At 39.6% G+C, this 17,490-nt stretch overlaps 1 protein-coding gene across 2 annotated transcripts in view; it reads left to right on the forward strand.

The window, feature by feature from the left end:
• The window catches only part of RETREG1 (reticulophagy regulator 1), a 64,872-nt gene that overhangs the window by 32,733 nt on the left and 14,649 nt on the right, over window positions 1–17,490 (forward strand). The window contains exon 1 of one of the 2 annotated variants that reach the window (XM_059466615.1): window positions 8,087–8,322. The exons of the other annotated variant lie outside the window; for it this stretch is intronic. Within the exon in view, the coding sequence (XP_059322598.1) occupies window positions 8,288–8,322 (35 nt within the window). The 5' untranslated portion in view covers window positions 8,087–8,287. Of the gene's footprint in view, window positions 1–8,086; window positions 8,323–17,490 lie in introns of those variants that run through there. 2 annotated transcript variants of the gene reach the window in all.

Raw genomic sequence — 17,490 nt, forward strand, 5'->3', positions numbered from 1 at the left:
TAGCTAACTGAAGTCGGTTTTGACTTTGCAGGGGTTCTGTCAGCCCCTGAGCAGAACACCCTGGGTCCTGTCACCCTCTCCAGGCAGGGTGAAGGTTATCGGGTGCTCTGCCCTTCTGGCTGAGTGCTCTGGCAGCGCTCGCCTGGCCAGCCCGGGGATTCCTCTCAGTCACAGCTCAGCAGGTGCCTTGCTGACAAACGGGTCAAGCTGCAGGTCCTCATTGCTCATCACCCCTTGTCTGAACCCTTCTTGACTTCTACTAGCCCAGGCACCACTTGACTGTAGTTTTTTTGGGGTGAGTGTGGTTGTGGGAGAGCTGAGTTCTCTCTTGCAGTCTTGGCTGCCCCTCTGCCTTTTCCATGGAGCTGTGTCATGTTGCATTGGCCTCCCATTGCTTTAAATTTGCACATGTTTCACGGAGGGCTGGATATTAAAAGAGCAGAATGGTTGGGTTTGACAAGTATTCACTTTAGAGAAGCTCTGTGAAGAAATTGGTTTACCCAGTCACTTCAGGATAAAGTTAGCTTTGTTTTAATCAGTGCACTCAGAATTAACCATCTTACCCAGCTTCTGATTGTGTATGTATGTGTATGAATTGCCATGGTGTGAAACATACTGTTGCTTTGTATAATGTATTTCTTGCTGCTGCTTCTCATTATTACCTATCTTACCCTTTTATGTTGTCACAAGTGATACTAAGTAGAATATTTTCTTTAAGTTTTGATGTTAGCATTTAAGAAGTTTATGTCTGCTTTCTCTCTTCAGCTGGTAGGGCTATAATGTGAGGTCAAAATGTAATATGAACTGTGGTGACATGTTCCTACTTTTTTTTTAAACCAGCTGATTGATCAGAGTACACAAATACGTGCATTCTAAAGTGGCATGCACTCTAACATTTTCTCCCTGATTTTAGTTTGTAAATACTTAAAAACTTGCTTATATAAATGTACATGTTAACTGTTTTTTTTATAGTATGTAAGAATTGCTAACTTGATGTTACAATTGTTGGAGTTGGAAAGTAGCATACAGATTACTAGTTTCTCTATCACATGAAGATATGGCCTTGAAACTGAGTCATGTTAGTGATAATTTAATAATCTTTTCTTTTGCCACAACTGCACAGTTTTATAAACTACCACACTGAGACTGAAGAAAGACAATTCTAATGAAAAAAATCTCTTTTTAAAGGGAGAGAATATGAATGCAATTTTACCATCGGACATGTAAACACTGCAGAGTTCATGTCTGGTCACATAGTAAGCAAACAAATACATAAACTGATGCTAGTAAGTTGATACATTTGCAGTCATTTAGTTATCTGTCTCACTTCCAGTATACAGGCATTGAAAAAGGCTGTGAAGCTTAAAGAATCAAAATGAATCATACCTACTATAAAAATGTTTGGCTAGCAATTCTGAATATCAGTCAAAACTTTGGCTCTTTGTGCTGGGACGGGAGAATAGGGTTGGTGTCAGTGAAAATGATGAATGATATATAACTGTGTGCTGTGCTTACATTATAATGTACTTGAAGTCCTGCAGTTATTCATCCTTAAGCTTCTAAGGTCTAATTCAGAACTGGTGACCTGGACTTGGATCTAGTTATGGCTTGCAGTTGCATTAATCTCTCTCTGGAGAGATTTTCTTATGCTGCACCAAAGAATAAATTGTATAATTAGGTGGAAAACTGGCTCCTATCCTCATGTTCATAGGATGATTGCAGCATTGAAGTAATGGTGTGTCATCTAAGCCAATTGTGAGCATACCAGCAACATCTTTTAGACACGGGTGCACTCAGTACGTGCTCTGAATATCTTGCTGTATGGTCTGCCTTTCATATAGTTCTTTTCTTTTTGTCAGTAGCAAAAGAAAACTACTGAGAAGATACAGATTCAGAGTGTTACAAACAAAGAGACAGGGAGATGGGCAGGTTTCAGAATCTTGAATAGCATGTATTCCTTGGGAAAAAAGAGCATTTTAATATCACTTGACTGAATTACATATCATGAGAATTAGGAGAAAACTAGTACCTTTGTAGAAATGCAGTATAATAAATCAAATAATTTCATGAAACAATATGTGAAAGGTTTCTGGAAAATTTTGAAAAAATACTCCATTATCTTCAGAAATGGTTGACATCATTGCTATGTGGGTTTAGGTTTTTTGTTTAGTCTTCTTTTTTTTTTTTGCCTCCAAATATTTGTTTCTTTTATAGCTGTTTAACAAGATTCCATGGCCAAAAAGTCACAGAGCAGTTGAGATTTTCACCCTTGGTGGTAAGATCTACCTTCCTGTCTCCAGCTCTCTCTGTTTGTCCCACAAATCCAGCATGATCTGTCATATTTGTAAACAGCAAGATTTGCTGTCTTCGTGTGACTAAAATGTAATAATCTGCTTTTAAAACTGCAGTTGAAGTGTCTCTTACTTCCTTTAACTCCTTTTTCTGCTTGTGTTTGAAACTTGGAAATACTGTCATGCACCAGGGAGCATTATTTTGTGTGCTTTGTGAGAAGCACTAAAACCTCATAGTGACAATTCATTGTTGCTGATACAAATCAGATTTTGGTGTCTGTTGATAGTCAGTCTGCTTTCATACTCAATTTTTTTTACGATTCTCTAAAAAGATTCATGTGCTTTGTTCTGCCCAGTGAATATTTCTTGCATGTGGTATCTTGTTTAGCTTTTTGAATGTTGCACTACTTTTTTTTTTTTTTTTTTTTTTTTTGCCAAAATGGAATGCTGTTTGTTTGGGGTGTTTTTTTCTGAAAATGCAGCTTGTGATCTTAAAAATGTTAAACAATGAAATATTTTATCCAGGTACAAATAAGAATCCTGCATGAAATGCAGAGTTCCATTAAGAAAGAAAAATTTTCCTGAGCACTTTTATCCTGAGCACTTTTATTCTTTGTTTTTATTGGTCTTTAGCTGTTCAAAGACTTTTTTTCCAGTCCTGAACCTTGGCACAGCTAAATGCCAGACTATGTTTTGTGTGTAATAGGTGTCTTCATCTTTTTTAGCACACTCCTTACTGCTTGTGGTTACACCTGGTATAATACCCCAGCAAAGAACTGAGCAGGTTCAGCAGGTCCAGTTTGAGGATTTTTCATTTATGCTTGTATGAAAGGTTTCTTCTCTTTTAAAACCAGCTTCCTTTGTTTATCTTACAGTGTATGGAGAGACGTCAAAGTTAAGTATATATAATAAGTATTTGCAGTTTGAATTCAGCTTTACATAGAAAGAATCAGGACAGAAAAGTTTTAGCAAATTTTACTTGAAAATATGGGAAAATCAGGCATGCCCATCAAATTGATGAAATATGATAAAACATATGCTTTCATATGTGTGTGCTTATAAATATATAAATGTACACATGCCTGCACACACACACAAATGCGATCATTTTATTCAGTTTCCTATTTGAAAAAGAGGGGAAATAGTCCATTTTGGAGGACTTCATGTTAATAATATTTTTTTTTCAATAGCATTAAAAGTCATTACACAATTTTCATCCTAAAAATGCATTTGACAGTCATGGTTATTTTTAAATCCATGCTTTTGCTGTAGATAACATCAGTACAAACCATCTACGTAAAGCAAAATGCTTGACTTTTCCATTAGTTCTGGAAATGCAAACTAAACTAGATGTTCTTTTGGGAGTGGGATTTTTATTTATATATATGTATATGTATATGTATATATATATATATATATATATATATATATATATATATGAAATATATAATTTCTTTTCATTCACATTATTGGAAGTGAGACTCATTCATAGCTGAATAATTAGAACAGGGTTATACATTGAAAGCACTGTGTTTCCTTTTAGATGAGGAAGGCAGCAGTGGTTGTGAGTGGTTCTGGAGCTGATTGTCTGGCTAAAGTATGCCACAGGCTGATTAAAATCTTTGAAAGCTAGCAACCTAGGTGGGACACACCACCTACCTTCAAAAACACTTGAGCACTGCCAGTATCTATCTTGAGTGTGTAAAACAGTGTATGTGACACTCTTTCCAATCCTTTTTAGCTTTTCAGTGAGGCTGCTTCCTTGTCTCTTGCAAGAATTATAGCTTTTATTTCCCTTCTTTTGCTGAAGACTTGTGCAGTCTTTGGTGCCTGCCAGTAAAAGGAAAATTTTGCATAGATGTCCATACTATTTGAGGAAAAGGCCATTTACTTGGTAACTTATGATACATGTTCAGTCTGTACAGTACTGTCAAATCTGTACTCGGCAAGAACAAAACTGATAAGATTCCCTGATCAAGCCATATGCCAGGCAGACTGTCAATGTGATCTGCATACCAGCATATCTTTTGGGGTGTTTTCATATTTGACAGTAAAGAGCTGTTGCTCAACAACTCTCAAGGAAGTTTTCAGAAAGGTCTAGATGAGGTCAGTGAAGTGGAAAACAGGATAATGGAGAGAAGCAGAAGTAAGAAGAATTTATTCTTGAAGTTATCCAAATAACATAAAGAAGATCAGGTACTCTGAAAAGCTCTGTGTAAAAATGTAGTAATGGCAGCCAACAGAGCATGAGGAACAACTTAGAAAAGAGACCAAAATGTGTAAATAATAGTATGCTCTCACTGGGAATAACTGCATTTCTGGTCTCTCCTACCTTCAATTGGTTATGGTAAACAGGAAGAATTTACAAAAGAATAGTGAGGATGTTTGAGGGCATGCAAGAGCTTACATGAATGAAACAGGTGAGCAAAACAGGGCTTTCAAAGCTGAATGAGCTGACCAAGAGGAGGACATTGATATATATAATCTTCTTCCTCTTGATTATGAAACCAAGGGCTTCCATGTTTCTTTCAGAAGTAATAGCACAAGGAGGAGGAATTCACTGTAAGGTAGAAGGGGCTGTTCTTTCTGTTGAAGAACCAACAGTGCCAAGGGGAGGAAGAATTTCAGAACACACTGCAAGAAGTGAGACGTGGCAAGGCTGGAATGTAGCAGCTCAGACAAAGAAGTTGCTCAGAGAAGCACAGATTAGTCATGTGAGTTGAGGCCTCAAAAGTGGCAAGAAGGAACTTAGAAAGACAGAGAAGAGTGACTCAAGTCCATTGCAGTTAATACACAGCTTAGCTGCAGCTAAGCAAGGAAATAAGGATCTCCTTGAAAAATAACATGGGTTGGAAAATACTTTCCTTCCTCATTCTGTCATTTCTAGTCACTCTGAGTTTTCAGTATTGGAGAAGTTTAAAACTGATTTTTAGCAATGATAAAAAATGGTAAACTCTTTTCTAAACAGCTTTGTCTTTCAATTTTGTAGTCCCACCAAAAAAACCCCAAACTATAATGGTCTGCAAAAACAATCAATCACTGTGAAAAGCTGAAGAGAGTTAACTGTCATCTGCATGTTCTAGTATAAGACATCTTGGAAAACAGTTGAACACATCAGTTGAAGTGGCTAGACCAGAGCAAACAATATTGGGTGGGGGTTGGCTGCTTTTTTGTTCCCAAATACTATGCAGTTAAGCTGCAGATGCTCTTGCCACAAGATGACGTAGGTGTCACCATAGGATAGAAATCCGTGTAGAGCTAAAAAATAGGCATCACTGCTGGCTCAAATCTCCACAAGCTGGAGTCTGGAAGACTACCTGTAGAAGGAAGCAATGTATTTTTTCCTTGGCTGTTCCTTTTGGACCCAATAAAAGATGCCAAAGCCCTTTGGCCTGATTCAGTACAGTACTTCTGTTTACCTGCTGCTTCCACCCAAGTGTTCTTGGAGAGGTCAATCCATCTCATGCTGCTGTGAAATAATCTGGAACCTGTTCTGCAGGAAACCTCCAGAAGGGCCAATACAAGCTCCAATTCCCTTGGTGCAGAAGAATTTAGAATGATTTAAAAAATGAGATTATTTTTCTAGATAGTCTTTGTGATATCAAGCAAAATACTTCAGTGTGATTGCAGTTCCACTAATTATGCACTCATGCTGTTGTCAAGTATGATTTTCAAAAGTGATGAGCAGTGATACCACTAGAGTAGCACTTCAATACTAGAGTATTGAAGTGTTTTATAAATGCTCTAATTCCAACCTAACAGGTCCTTGACATTTTAGATAGGTACTCATTTAGTAGACATTTTTGAACCTTATTTTTCCAGGTCTTCCTTATGAATAAGTAAATAAGGTGATTTTATCCTCCTTGCCTCAGTGTGAGCTGGAAAGAGTTGTAAGGAATTGTAAAAGTAAACAGTTTTTCTGCTGTAGCAATAAGCTCTGGGTACAGAGTGTGACCAAGAACTGAACAGTCCAAAGTTGCACTTGAGGAGTTTGGAGTACATCAAGTTCCAAGGCTGAAATACAGGGATAGACTTGATACTGAAAGCTTTTCAGCTTCTGAGTGTGATCATCAGCATTAAAATGGAATATATAAAAAGGCATTTGACATAGTAAATTTATGTGGTTGTGTAAGAGTATATTGCAGTGCATGGAAACTGAAGCAACCCAAGTTGCATAAGGGGTTCAGGTTTGTTTGCTTTCATTTTTGATGCTACATTTAAATTTTGAATGACGCTCCTTCATGCTACAGATTTCAGTTACTTCTTTTGCTTCATTTTCTAATCAGAAGACATCACAACTTCAATCTAAAGATGAAACTGTTACACAGAATCATTTCATTAATTAAGATTTTGAATTTACCCTGTTGTTTCAGGGTAAGCTTGAAAAAATTCAACTTTTAATTATTTCATCTATAACTATCAGAAGTAAGAAAAGAAAAAAGAAAAGGAAAGAAAAAAAAATGTGATTGCATTGGAATATGGAGGTATTGGTGACCATGGAAAGTCTCAGTTGTAGGCATGATATTTATTAATGCTTATTTGTCTATTGTATTGCATAATTTAGTCAGAGGACTTTACTCCTGGTGTTTTAGATCTTACTAGTCCTTTTGAAGAAATTTATATGAAAAACAAAGAAAGGGTAGAATCCTTTGTTGTTCTAAAAGTTAAGCAGCTTTCCAGAAATTATGCATTACTCACAATGCACCATATATAGCTTAGCAAATCAAAGATACATGGCATATCTTTGCTCCAGCTTTACTTTCTTTTTTTTTATTTATTTATTTTTAACATTTCACATCCCCAGGACAATTCTTACTGTCTCATGCAGGACAGGCAGGTGTAAATCTTGCTGGGTTCCTCCCTAGGAAAAGAGATTTCTTACGTGAAGGTCTCTGGATGTAATATGGATTTGAAAATTTATTAAGAACAATAGGTGAGCCTGTTCAGTGACGGAAGGGGGCTGTGTGAAGGAGCAGTGCTGAGCCATGTGCTGAACGACAGACATGGGGATCCTTGGAGTCTTGGGCTGTGTGACAAAGCTGCACCAGCACAGATAAGGTTGCGGGGGTGTTGAAAATTAATAGAGACGTAGCTGGTGTAGCTGGAGTGACAGAATCCTTGTCACGCATGCAGCAATAGGAGGAAAAGCCGTAGGAGGAAATCCATATTCAATTCACCTTCACAGAAGCAATCAAAGTATTTTGGCAGAAAGCTTCCTCCTGCCAGCATACTTTAGTTTTTGAGGACTGTTTCAGCACAGTGTTCTGGTATTCCTATCTAAGATCAGTTGTGGCAGATGAGATTAGAGCCAGAACTCAAATGCAATGCAATTAATCATTATTGAAAACTTGTCTTCCTATTCCTTATTAAAAAGAATTACTAAGGTTTTGTGGATTTTTTTCAGCAGTGAATTTAGTCACTGGAAAATAATTTGGCTTCTTCTGACAGCTTGTGACTGACGCTTTGCAGGGAGGAGAAAAAGGATTTTTAATAGTTTTAAGAATAAACTCTTTGCCTTCATATTTTCAAGCCTTTCACTTTGTTAAAGTTTGAGTGATTTAGCTTCCCATCATTTGGGTTGCTGCTTACACCTGAGAAAAACGGGAGATACTGAGGACGATTTGCAGTAAGAAGCAGAAAAATAAAAGTACTAAATGGGTGGTGATTCTCCCTCACATGACCAGAAGGAAAACAAACTGTTTGGCTTTTGACCGTGCTTGCTACTAAACACCCTGTCATAGTGTGTGAGGTGAGTCACGACTTGTTTATTTATAGCCACGGCCAATCAAAGGCGACCGCTCTGAACTTCATTCAAGACCAGCAGCTCTCAGGATGTCTTGTAAACATTTGCTCTCTGAGCAAGGAGCATTCTTCCTGGCGGAGAGCAGCACAGGTGCCTGGCTGGTGGCTCCTAAAGCACAAAACAGACTAGAAGATCGTTGCCTGGATTATCTAGATTGGTAGAGAGAGAGTGAGAATTCCCTTTTACATCTGAAATGCCAGACAGTGAGGATCTGGGACAAGATGACAGGTACTGTACTTTGCTTGTGCTGGCCCTCCCGTGCAGTGCAGCAAGGACTGAGGCTCCATGTAATCAATCTGTGTGTGCTCCTGGGTGCTCAGCCTCGAGATCAGTTTTCTCTGCGCTGTAACCAATCTTCTTCTTCTTGGGGGCTTTGCCTCTCGTGCTAACCTTCTCAGGAGGGAAGTGTGAGACTTAATGTGTGATAGAGGCTAAATGGAACAGCTCTGAGGTACCTCTTAAACTGAAGGTGAAGGGAAGAAAATACTGTGTGGTTTCTACCGGGTCACTTTTTCCTTTAATGCCTCAATATGTCAGGCACGGAAATAATTTAGTTGGAGCCATGCTACTGACAGAAACTAACTCATTTCTGTGAGATAGGGCACTGGGTCCCTTTGAGGTATGCCTGTCTTTCTGAAATCAGTTCAGCTTTTATCTTAATTAGCTGATAAAACCAACAGTCAGGACAAAAAAAAAGCTATTGGATCCAAAACTTGATAACATTTTAAAAAATACTGTTTCCTAAAATATGACTCAGCACATTGCTATGAAATAAATGCCCTAATTAAATTTAGCCAAATACTTTTTAAAATAGGTATTTGAAAAGTTGATGTTATTGATGTTTGGCAATGGCAGAGTTTGTAATCTAGATTCCCACATTTTTTTTCCATAGTCTTTATGTGTTGTATTGCACTAAATCAAAATGTTGGCTCTAAAGTGATGTTAATGAAATATTTGATGTTGTAAAAAGAGTATTTGTCATGTATGTAGAAAGAGATGCTTTTTTTTTTTAGAAGTTAGTGAACAAATGCCAGAATACAGAGGCAAATCTAAGAAATTGAGAAACTACAGGGATCAGAATTGGACATTTCATGATGGCTTTGGGTTTGATTTCTTCTAGTTAAATTTAAATCTAAAATTTGAATTTATGTGGATGTTTTTCCAGTATGTCTGTCGGTGTGTTGCAAGGTGAAACACAGGAGAGAGACAGTTCTGGTTGTCTGTTGTAGAGCAGCACATTCAAGCACAACCCCCTGACTGGATGAGCGTGGGTGAATGGATCTCCAGGGACAATTGGGTCTCTGCAAGGGTGGGGTCACCTACACATTTCCGTTTGCAGGGATATCTGGGTTGTGCCCTGTATATATATGACATAGATTACAATTAATTGTAGTGGCAGGTAGTGTTTTTTCTTCTCTTAAGGAAATGTTAACTCATTACTGATAACCAACAAAGCGTTAATTGCTGTTCTTCAAAAAATGTTTGGTGAGATCTCCACTTTGTTCAATTGTTTATTTTTCAATAAAGAAAACTGGAAATATGTGTGACCCCTTAAAAAAAGTTTTCAGCTTTGTAATAATATCTAATTTATTTTGTTCATAATTCTTTCTCTATAAAGGCTTGCAGCAAAATTTGGCAGCTAAACAGAAGGCCTAAGACTCTAAGACCTCTTTTTCTATCAAAATTGGGAGTTTTTGTTTTGGAAGAAAAAAGATGAGCTTTTCTAAAGCAGTAACCTGGAAAAACATAACAGAGCCCGCTCTGCCCATTTATCATTTTTGAAGCTACCATTAAATTAACTGACCCTGATGTTCATCCTTCATTCTTTTGTGTCTTCTAATTTCTTTTTCTGAAATTAATTTGCCTTTTTGTCTTGGTCATAACAAATAGGATATAACTGGAGAACATTGCTGAAGAAGTGCTAATGAGGCTTGGTGGAGGTCAGAATATTTTCATCCAAGTTAAACAAGAGGGAATAGAAGGAGGAGCTATGGGTACTGTGCAGGAGCAATTAATCTTAGAATTGCAAAGGAAGAAATTGTAATGTAAATGAACAGATAATAGTGTAATTTTAAGGGCTCACAGAATCAAAGCTTCAGCTTGTATGCATTTAAAAGAGGAGAGCAGTGGTATTTTTGTGGAAGGTGCAGAATGAGCTTTGATCCCTGATTGGTTTCAGTGCACTGCCCTCCTTGTAGGCCCTGCTCAGATGCAAATACTTCTTACATCCTCTCTCCAAGTTCATGTCCTACTTCAGAAAATATGTAATATTGTGTCACAAGTGTATTTCATGAACATGGGTACATTATAGTTAACTATGTGGCATTGGTCAATACTCTGTTAGTCATACTGCAAATTAAAACCAAAAGCAAAGGAACAGAGGCACCAATAGTTCTTAGTAGGGCTAGCCAAAAAGTGAAGAGTTGTGAAGAGCAGATACCCACTTGTATCTTCTATTGTGTTTTGGCACATGATCATGGCTGCTAGCAGATGAAGAACAGTGAGGAAATACATGGCCACAGGTAGAGGATTGAAAAAAATTAGCATTAGCATGAGGAGATATTTTCCCTCAGTAATTCTCTACCATTGGATCCACTTCAGTTTTGGTGTAAGACAGTATAATTTTTTTTTTAATTGACATTTTGTGAGGAATGTAATGATAGTCAAGAATGTATAAAAGACATTGTGAATATTGGTCCTGAAGTGGAGGAAATATATAGCTTTAGGAACGCTCATAATGCATCAGAGTAGTAAATGATAACCTACTTGTACAAAATACATTAAAACCCAGGGAAAGGAGTCAAAATGAAGTTGTGCGCAGAAAAAGTTACAGTCATCTTGTTAGGTAACACAGAAAGTAATTGAAAAAATATTCTTTGGCACTTGAAAATACAGTTTTCCTTTTTTTCTTTTTTTTTCTTTTTTTTTATTTTTTTGTGCAGCTTTTCTGCATTTTGGGGAATACTAAGCTCATCTTTCCTAGCTGTTTGACTTTGAAAGGCCTTGAGCTAGGAATATCCCAGCTGAAGAATGAGGAAGCTGTGAAGGAGGAAAATAAATTGATTTTGTGAAAAAGCACTAAAAGAGTTGTCGTTGCAAGAGAAAAATAATTCCATAAGAATTGCTTCCAACAGCTGGCCAGATCTGTATAAAGATCTGCAAATGGAACTTTATGGTCGTATTGCTTAGTAAGGAGCTTCCTTACTTTTCTGAACAAAAATATCTCTCTTGTGTTTGTAACAGTTACAAATGGGAACCTGACCTGGAAGATCCCAGCCCTTGGACCATCTTGGTAAATGGGCAACAGCACATAGTAAAGAGTATTATAGTCTTTGCTAAAGAGAAAGCAAGTCAATAATAGCATGTACATGGCACTGAAACACTCTGTTCTCATGCAAAGAGACATTTAAAAAATCTTAATGGCATAAGTCATGAATTTGGACTAATGGCACTTGACTGTCAGAGCATGCTCTGAATGACCTGGAACTGCAGTAGTAGCTGGTGTTCTCCTCAGGGGGCTGGGCAGGAGGAGTGCAGGTCAGAGGAAGGGTTTCCTGGGGGAGCTGCCAGTCTGCTCACCAGAGTCTGCCCGCAGCAGCTCAGCCCTGAAATGCCCCACTTTAGCTGGAGTATATTTAGTTTGTCTTAGCAGGACATTCAGCAAGAAGTGACAACATTTAATACTGTCTGCTGTATTGAGGAACTTCCATACTGGAATCACGTTCAAAAAAAGCTGGAATTAACCAGTTTGTGTTCAGTCAGCTGAAGAAATACAATGCAGCTCCTTGTTAAGACTTCATAAGACGAATGATGTATTATACCTGAATAGAAGTCATGAACACATGCCCTCCAAAATAAAATCTTGTTAGTAATGGGTCATTTTTTTCAGTTAAGCAGTCTGATGGATAAGATGAATTCCCCTGTCTCTTTGCAGAACACTTCAGTGTATTTTTATAAGAATAAGTTTGCTTGCATTTTCAGAAAACTTTGTTCTCAACTAGTAATATAAACAAAAAAACTACCTTAAATTTATTGGATTGATATTGTTTAGCAGGACATGAGTGATAAAATATTCCCATGTCAGTTGAAGAGAAGAAAATATAATTATGGCTTTGGTTTAACACTCAGTGCAAGGAGTAAATTGAGTCAGGGATGAAAGGTTGCTTATCTGTCACAGGGCCCACCACTCTGTTCTGCCGTCCAGTGGGAAAGGCACATCCAGCCTCATCAAATCCTGTTGATTTAAACATATTTCTTATACAGTAATATTACAAGAAATCATCTTGGTCAGGAAATAAAAGGGAGAAAGCTGTGAAATAAGATATTTTTCCAGCTTTTTATTCCAGACCTTCCCTTGGGAAGAAACCAAAACAGGAACAGCAAATTGGACAGATGCAGTATTAATAAAAAGCACAAAACTGAAGTGTCAGATGCAGATAGATAAAGCTGGGAAGAAAACCGTTTAAGAGTTTGAGGAACAATGTTACACAGTATAGCATAATTCAGTAGTTCTTATAAGCAATGTATTTGAAATACTGGAGGTATGATAATTAAAGATGATTTTTGCATGGGAAGTGTTAGCTACTCTTTAAAGGGGATAACTACATTTTCCAGCTTCCATTTAAAAACAAGATCTGTCTCTATATCTTAGAGATTCAAAGGGTGCCAAAGCCTCAACATTGAAGGGATGGTCAAGTGTGATCTGTTAAAGGATGTTAGCCACAGTACCACATATTAGTGAGCCTAAATCTCTGCAGCACCTGTGGATTAGCAATGGGAAATAGGGTGCATATGGATATGTACAAGCTGAACAGATTTCTGTTAGAAAGGCTTTGCAATATTTGGAGCAAAAAGGTGGAAGATGAAAATTCTCTCTGAAGTCTAAGAATGGAGTATATTTGTAGATGCATCCTGGTTTTGCTGCCTTTTTTTTTTTTTTTGTGGAAGTCTTTGATGCAAGGACGATTTTACATGGTATCCCAGTGATTCATTTAAATTGCAGGTCTTGTTAACTTGGTCATGGCCACATGACACAAATACAATTATTTTAGTATACTTAATGATTGCATAGGATCCAAAAGTGGCACAGGATAGAGCCCAGTTCTACAAAGTCACCTTTAAAATTAGCCACATGGGTCATTAGGATGCTGTGCTGTGAGTTTAGTAGTGCTGGCCATTCTGTCTTTCCACATAGGACACATAACATTCACAAATGTGTTACATTTTGTGTCCATAAGGCTAATCAATAGTGCATTGTGTTCCCACAAAGTTCAATAGTAGCTTTTAGAGGTTTTGCCATTGGTATTTTAATATACTTAACTGTGAAATTTCTTTTTAACACTATTTTATATTTTGGAAATAAAAAGGGGTGTTTATTTTCATTTTCAGTATATGTCCTCCTGAAATTGCTATGTAAAATAAAAAATTTACACAAAACTTTTTAGTCTAGATACTATTTTAAATCCCTTTTCTCTGTACCTTAATAATTTAGAAGAAAAATTTTAAAACCTACTTTTTGTGTATAAGTCTTCAGGTATAAAGTGTTTGCTTCAGAGAAAAACTGTATCATTATAATCATTCCCTTCTGCACTTCAGTGACTTCTTTCTTACAGCAGAAACCTGTGAAAGCTCTGAAAAGGTAGACCTGCTTGATTGGGCTTTGCCAGCAGTTTACAGCCTGGATTTCATTTCAGTTTCATTATGAATTCCTGGTTGCCTGTTTGTCCTTTGATATCCAGATCCCTTACAGTTGCACCATCCTATAGGTTCTACGTATTACCTTTTAAAAAACTACCAAAAAGCAATATTACCTATATTTTGATTTACATATCTTCAGGAATGTAACTTTCAGTTCTTCCACCTTGACCACTACATTCCAAGTTACCCTGAAAATTACAGAGTGCACAGGCTTCAAATGTGTGTGGTTACAGTTGGGAAATCAGGAGGGTTTAGAAGCTCTATAATTACAAACTATGTTTATGTGGGTGCAGTCCTTCTGATCCACCACATCATGGTGTTCTCCTGTCACTGCTGCAGTTCTGAGTAGTGTATCTGCATGAAGATACATAGAAAAGTGTGTGCACATAATTCAAAAAAATCCAGCACATCACGAAGAGATCTTTAAACCAGTAACATGAGATCTGCTGACCTTTCTGAGAGAAATGTGATGGGGCTTTGCTTGAACAGATGTCTAGCTATGAAATGGGAGCATGACACCATCAGTCATTTTTAGCAAGCATAATGCCACTGTCTCTTCTGGCCAGGGTTTGTGACTGTCATCAGTGAAAGCGTCTGGGTGCTAGAGTGTTTTGGGTCTTTTTTTTTACAATTACTAGGCAACAGTTTATATATTTGCTCAGTTGTAGAAATGATGCAATAGGCAATCAGAAGGATGTGAGTAATTTATTTTTTCTGAACACCCTCAACCTTATTGATGGTAGCTTTAGAATGGAAGTGTAGCACTGCATATCAAACTAAGAATAAGTGATGGGAGCATAAACTATTATTCTTTCTAAATGACCCACAAAAGCCTTTGAAAGTATTCAAAGTTGGCTGCTTATCCCCAAAGGAGCACCTGGACAGCAGAGCCCAAAGCTGTTTTGGCGGCAAGTATAGGGTTCACATTTAAGTAATGCACTAATATTATGCTGAAATAGATTTATATTCTTGGTTGACTTATGTCATAGTCAGGCACTCCACATTCGTCATCTACATCACTTCACATGTCTTCTTTTTCCTTTTTTATCTTTAAATGTGACCATTGGAAAATTAATTTCTCTGGAGAATGCATCATTGTGTGCTTGTTTCCTTTTGATCTAATGCAAGTTTCATAGTTACCTTTGTTTTTACAGGGCCATAACATAACCTCTCCGTCTTTGTGTACATACATTATATGTTGTACATACAACTATATGATGTACCTCCTTTCTTTCTCACTTCCCCTTTACCAGGATCTGTTGCTTCCCCTTTGTCCCAGCCCTCTGCACTGTGGGTAACACTGCTATTTAGGTTGGCTCAGGGTAAAAAGACAGGAAAGATAGATATCACCAAGGCTGGTGGTTGTTGGGAGGTGTGGTCACACAGAAGATCAGCAAGCTGACTTTCTTACACCTCTAATTGCCTAAGATGAGAGTAAGGCTTCCAAATAGTCCCTGGTGTTCCTTGTAAAATAGAAAATTGTAGCTATTATAGAACTAACAAAGGTGTCTTATGATTTCTTGTGGCCTAGAAGCGACTGCCAAGTACTCTTTTGTGGAGTTCAGTAGTGTGTTTGCAAAGTTTTGAAGCAAATTTCACCTATACCATCCACTCATCCACTCCTCTTGCTTGTCTTGTCCATGCACCGCATGTGCACCACAGGGCCAAAGCATATAGCAAGATTTTTTATCTGCACTGCAGCTCATGCTTTCAAAAACTTTGCTGAAGAAAGCATCACTGTCACCAAGCAAAGCAACTGCAGAGAACTTTCCCGGCATTATGATGAAAAAGTGCACTATATTGTCTTTATATTAGTGGTGAAAATAGTTTGCATTTTTATTGTACTTTCTGCTTTTGTATTTCCCCCCTCTGTTTTTGCTATCAGCTTAAAATTATTAAAGTGAGTATCTACAGTTGTCCTAGATATTTCAAAACACTAATTTGATAGCAGGTATCAAGCCTGTTCATTTTTTCTTTGTGCTTCCACAAAGTTCTATTTCATTGTCAACAATTTCAAATAAAGGGTAGGAGTAAAAGTCTGTAAAAGGATTTTATTATTCAGAGCACTGTCATAATAGTAGTTTTCAGTAATGGAATAAATGGGCAGCTCTTAAAATACTCATTAATGCTGTAGAATGGTTTATAGAGGCTGGAAGCAGTGTTTCTTTAGGGGAAGTAGCCTATCCATAAAAATTGCACTTCCTATAGGCCAAATTGCTTGTATAATACTTTCCTGAAACCACTAATTATCAGAGATGATGGAAATTGAAATCTCTATTGTGAGTGGGATGCAGACAGTTCTGTGTAACATTGCGCATCCCTCCAGCTGGGTTCCTGCCGTGATCTCTATGACTTATGTTATGGTTTTATTTGCATCCTCTGTCTCAGACAAATATCTGCATTCAGTGCCTTGCATGGCTGGGAAATTGCCACAGTCACCTAGTCCAAGACACAGGGCTCTTATCCTATGCAATTCAGGTGTGCTGTTTGAAATAGTTCAATGTTTGTTTTCCTCAAAGGGAAGGAAAAACCACTGCAACACCATAAATACTATAATGCAGCCAGGAATAGGGCACCACTTCTGGGGTTCGGACCTCAATGAGCTTCACCCCATGGCCGAAACCGCTGTTCGTGCAGGTGGCGGTGCCCGGGCAGTGTGGCCGTGTCCCCGCGGGGCAGTGTGGCTGTGTCCCTACGGGGCAGTGTGGCCGTGTCTCCACGGGGCAGTGTGGCCGTGTCTCCACGGGGCAGTGTGGCCGTGTCCCCACGGGGCAGTGTGGCTGTGTCCCCACGGGGCAGTGTGGCTGTGTCCCTGCCGGTCAGTGTGGCCGTGTCTCCACGGGGCAGTGTGGCTGTGTCCCCACGGGGCAGTGTGGCCGTGTCCCTGCCAGGCAGTGTGGCTGTGTCCCCACGGGGCAGTGTGGCTGTGTCCCTGCCGGGCAGTGTGGCTGTGTCCCCACGGGGCAGTGTGGCCGTGTCCCTGCCAGGCAGTGTGGCCGTGTCTCTCCCGGGCAGTGTGGCTGTGTCCCCACGGGGCAGTGTGGCTGTGTCCCCCCGGGGCAGTGTGGCTGTGTCCCCACGGGGCAGTGTGGCCGTGTCCCTGCCAGGCAGTGTGGCCGTGTCTCTCCCGGGCAGTGTGGCTGTGTCCCTGCCGGGCAGTGTGGCCGTGTCCCTGCCAGGCAGTGTGGCTGTGTCCCCACGGGGCAGTGTGGCTGTGTCCCTGCCAGGCAGTGTGGCTGTGTCCCTGCCGGGCAGTGTGGCCGTGTCCCTGCCAGGCAGTGTGGCTGTGTCCCCACGGGGCAGTGTGGCTGTGTCCCTGCCAGGCAGTGTGGCTGTGTCCCTGCCGGGCAGTGTGGCTGTGTCCCCCCGGGGCAGTGTGGCCGTGTCTCTCCCGGGCAGGTGTGGCTGTGTCCCTGCCGGGCAGTGTGGCTGTGTCCCCACGGGGCAGTGTGGCCGTGTCCCTGCCGGGCAGTGTGGCCGTGTCCCTGCCGTGTCCCCTCCGCCCCTCCCGTCCCTGGCTGGTCCCCGCGGCTGTGCCACCACCTCGTGGCGAACGGGGACAGCCGGCAGGCAGAGACGGCTCTCCGCGGAGCATCTTTGACCGAAATCGTGCCTTTTTACAGAAGCGACCGTGTGCAGCTGATAGCAGTCGGGAGTTTGCTCTGACCGCCTGTGTGTCCCCCGATGGCTGTGCACCGA

This window comes from Ammospiza nelsoni, chromosome 1 (assembly GCF_027579445.1).
Source record: "Ammospiza nelsoni isolate bAmmNel1 chromosome 1, bAmmNel1.pri, whole genome shotgun sequence".
NCBI classification, from domain to species: domain Eukaryota; kingdom Metazoa; phylum Chordata; class Aves; order Passeriformes; family Passerellidae; genus Ammospiza; species Ammospiza nelsoni.